Raw genomic sequence first — 3,914 nt, forward strand, 5'->3', positions numbered from 1 at the left:
GAGAGAGAGAGAGAGAGAGAGAGAGAGAGAGAGAGAGTTAAAAGTGTAGAAAACATTACCAGAACAATATATCTCAAGTTATCGCCCTTTCTCCCACCAGGCGGAAATGGCGTATCGACTCCAACAAGAGGAGCGAATACTCCGTGCTGAACACATGTCCATGAAGGTGCGATACGAGTCCAGAATCGAGAAAATGAACAAAGAAAATAACAAAATGGTAAGGACTGGCTTTAAAAGCTGAAAAATAAAATGGTGAAATGGTATAGGTTTTATGCCCCTATCAACGATGTTAGCTTATCTAAGAGGCGGGAACTCCGGGTTTAACGTCCTTCTCCGAAAGGACCGAGTCAAGTGAGAAATTTGTTTAAAGTGCCTTTCCCAAGGACACAAAGCTGAACCGAGCTGAGGCTCGAACCTCAGGAGCTTGTTATTTTATAATACTATGAGAACAGTGATAGTATGACGTGGTACTGGTTTCACCTCCCTTCCCATTGTAAGATCATCTACAAGGTGGGGTAAAAGTAAACTTGAGCTCTTCCATTCTGAGCTTACTTAGCCTAGTACTCTCATCCGCGATCTGTACACGCTGTGGTATCACATTTGGGTCACCGTGATGTCATCCACTAAAGAAGCTTTTAAGAATCGTTTGAGAGATAGGGGGGGGGAGAGAGAGAGAGGGGGGTGGGTGGGTGTGGGGTCCAAATAAATGTAATTTCCCCAAAGTCCATTTCCAATAACATCGAGCCTAGTGTGACTTGAGCTTTGAAGACTCCCAACACAAGGTAAGTTCAAGAACGCCACGTTCTAAGATTTGAACCCTGGTCATCTACACCATAGCGCAGTTTGACACATTGAGGGCGCAACTACTGGCAGGTCCAGGTTCTATTCTTGCTCTCTGTTGTTGCTCTCTGTTTATTTGCGTATTTGGAGGGTAGCTCTGTAGATTTCTTTCCTTGTCCTCTGTTGTTTCTGTCTGTCTATGTTGGTATTTGGAGGGTACCACTGATATATTTTTTTTTCCTTACCCTACGTGTTTGGTGGGTAACACTTATATTTTTCTGTCCTTACCCACTGTTGTTTCTGTCTTCTGTTTGCGTGTTTGGAGGGCACCACTGACATATTTCTTTCCTTAGCTTCTGTTGTTTCTGCCTGTCTATGTTGATGTTTGGTGAGTACCACTGACAGATTTCTTTCCTAACCCTCTGTTGTTTCTATCTGTCTATTTTTGGATGGTACCACTGATAGATTTCTTTTTATTCTGTCTCATGTTTTTGTCTGTTATATGGGTGGTTAGAGGGGGCCTCAAACAAACTATTAGATCCAACGCCTTTAGGTTACAATATTATGTGTAGCTTATTTTGATTGTGTCAATGCACTCTTATTTTTGTTTCTTATATCTAACATAATATCCCTTAACCCTTTTGTTTAATTACAGCTGGTGAGCATTGCCAAGCTGCAGAAGGAGCTGGACTTAGACAAGGAAATCATCGACACCGTTCAGAAAAACTTTGGTGCTCTCAAAGACAAATATACAGAGGAACTGCTGAGGTCGGAGGAAGACAAAGCAAATCTGGACCGACAGATCAAAGAGGTAGAGTGAGCTTTATTATTATTATAGTAGTAGTAGTAGTAGTAGTAGTAGTAGTAGTAGTAGTAGTAGTAGTAGTAGTTGTAGTAGTAGTAGTAGTAGTAGTAGTAGTATCATTATTATTATTATTATCATTTATTACATGTATTATTATTATTATCATTTGAAAGAAAGTGAGCTTAATTTGCTGTTAATTGTAAATTGCAAGTGGTTTTGTTTTGTATTGTTGTTTTACTTGGTTTTGTTTCGTTTTGCTGTGTTTCGTTTCTTTTTGTTTTGTTTTATGGCTTCTTTTCGTTTTGTTTCATTTTGTTTTGTTTTGTTTTGCTGGAGATAAAGAAGTTTTTGCTTCTTGTAAGTTGTTTCGTCATAGTGTTCCCCTCTACAGACGTTCATGATCATTGTGAGACATAGACTTGAATCATTTTGCATATCATCATAAACGGAATTTCCCCCGAGGAGGAACCAATTAAAACGGGGTTTTCTTTCTTCCTTTTTCAAAAACCAATCTGTTCTATATCTAGATCGACGAATCCCGTGCGCTGATGGACCAGCTGCAGCGACAACTGCGCGACGTGAGGGAGCAGAGCTTGGACCAGGAGAGGCTGAGGGCGGAGCTTATCAACAAGTTCGCCACTGACCGCGCCTCCTGGGAGATTGACAAGGCCAACCTGTGCAGTCAGATCAATCAGGTGAGGGTGGGGGAGGGGCAGGAGAGGGGAGGGAGAGAGAGAGAGAGAGAGAGAGAGAGAGAGAGAGAGAGAGAGAGAGAGGCAGGAGAGGGGAGGGGGAGGGGCAACTTTAGAGAAAAGGGGCGTGTCCGGGATGATAAAAGTCTGCAAAGACGGAGAAGAAATTAGGGTAGAGTTGTTTTTTATTTATTTATGTTTGTTTTAAATTATTAATTGTTATCATTTTTAATTTTTATTTTTATTTTCATTTGATTTCATTTGATTTCATTTTACTTTTTTATATATTTTTTTTTTAGTATTTTATTTCATTTTTGTATTTGCTGTTGCATTTCACCCCTAAATAGTTTTCCTACACTGTTCGGATCTATGTAAGAATATAGACTAGTGTATTTGAGGAACATTATTCATCTATTCATCTATTCATCTATTTCTTAATTTATCCATTAATCCATTCATCCATCTATTGATTGATTAATTGATTCATGAATGATTGATTGATTGACTGATTGATGTTTTCCTTTATTTATTCATTTATTCATTCATTCATTTATTCTTTTTTATGTATTATTTCATTCATTTATTCACGTATACCTGTATTCATTTATTCATTCATTCATTCATCTATTAATGTATGTGTATTTTTATGACTCCCGTGGTGCAGATGGAGGAGCAGCTGTGCAGCACGTCTCGGCAGCAGGAGAGGTCAAAGGACATCCAGGTCAACATGGGCATGGCCTGGGACAAGGAGCGGAGAGAACAGAGACGCTTGCTGCAAGAAGCGCACACATTGGCTCTTGACTTGCAGGTGGGCGTGGCTTTCTGCTCTTTCCCCTCCCATTGTAGGAATAATAATAGTAGACCTTTTACGCACGCATCGGCACAATTTATATAAGAACATGTGGGGCGTTTGCTTTGAGTCTGGCTGACAGGGATTCAGCATCCCGGCAAATAAAGGGACATACCCATTTCTTTTTTTAAAGCGAAAATATACTACTCGGAGGTCCCGTCTCTTAATTAACCTAAGACATGTAGTATTGATAGGGGTGTAAAACCTATACCGCTTCACAATTTTCACCTTTCGGAGGTGGACGTTAAACTCGGAGGTCCCCCCTCTTAAATAACCTAATAGTGTTGATGGGGGCGTTAAACCTAAACCATTAGTGGATGGTTGGCGGATGCTCTGGTGTGGCTCACTCCTTCTTTCCTATCGAATATCTGTCGTCCTGATCTCTCCTCCATTTTTTTATGTTCGTTACTCTCTCGTAACACCTTTAATCTTCGTCACTTATATGACCTTATTGTGTTTTAAGTCGTACGAAGAATCAAAGAAAACCTCAACCATTAAAATTTACTACACCAGGAACAGCTGCGGTCCCGAGACGAGGCGTTTGCGCATGAGCGGAAGGAGCTGGTACGTCAGATGGAGAGTGACAGACTGACGTGGACGAAAGACAGGAGAGAGACAGACAGGAAGATGGCGGAGGTAAGGCTGGGTCGTGGACACAATAATGCACGTAGGATATTGTGTGGTTTAGTTTTGGTAGTTTGCTTGTTTTGTTAGTCTTTTTTTTGGTTTATGTTTTGTTTCGTTGTTGATTGTTTTTTGTTTTGTTGGTTTGTTTATTGTTGGGGGG

The 3,914-nt window shown here is 40.4% G+C and overlaps 1 protein-coding gene across 1 annotated transcript in view; it reads left to right on the plus strand.

Annotated features, from left to right (window-relative positions):
- The window catches only part of LOC101848129 (protein MLP1 homolog), a gene marked incomplete in the record, with an annotated part of 21,224 nt that overhangs the window by 9,285 nt on the left and 8,025 nt on the right, over positions 1-3,914 (plus strand). The window contains 5 exon segments of the mRNA XM_013085320.2: positions 101-217; positions 1,436-1,591; positions 2,113-2,280; positions 2,942-3,085; positions 3,641-3,763. Coding sequence (XP_012940774.1) covers positions 101-217; positions 1,436-1,591; positions 2,113-2,280; positions 2,942-3,085; positions 3,641-3,763 — 708 coding nt within the window.

This window comes from Aplysia californica, unplaced genomic scaffold (assembly GCF_000002075.1).
Source record: "Aplysia californica isolate F4 #8 unplaced genomic scaffold, AplCal3.0 scaffold00365, whole genome shotgun sequence".
In the NCBI taxonomy this organism is placed as follows: domain Eukaryota; kingdom Metazoa; phylum Mollusca; class Gastropoda; order Aplysiida; family Aplysiidae; genus Aplysia; species Aplysia californica.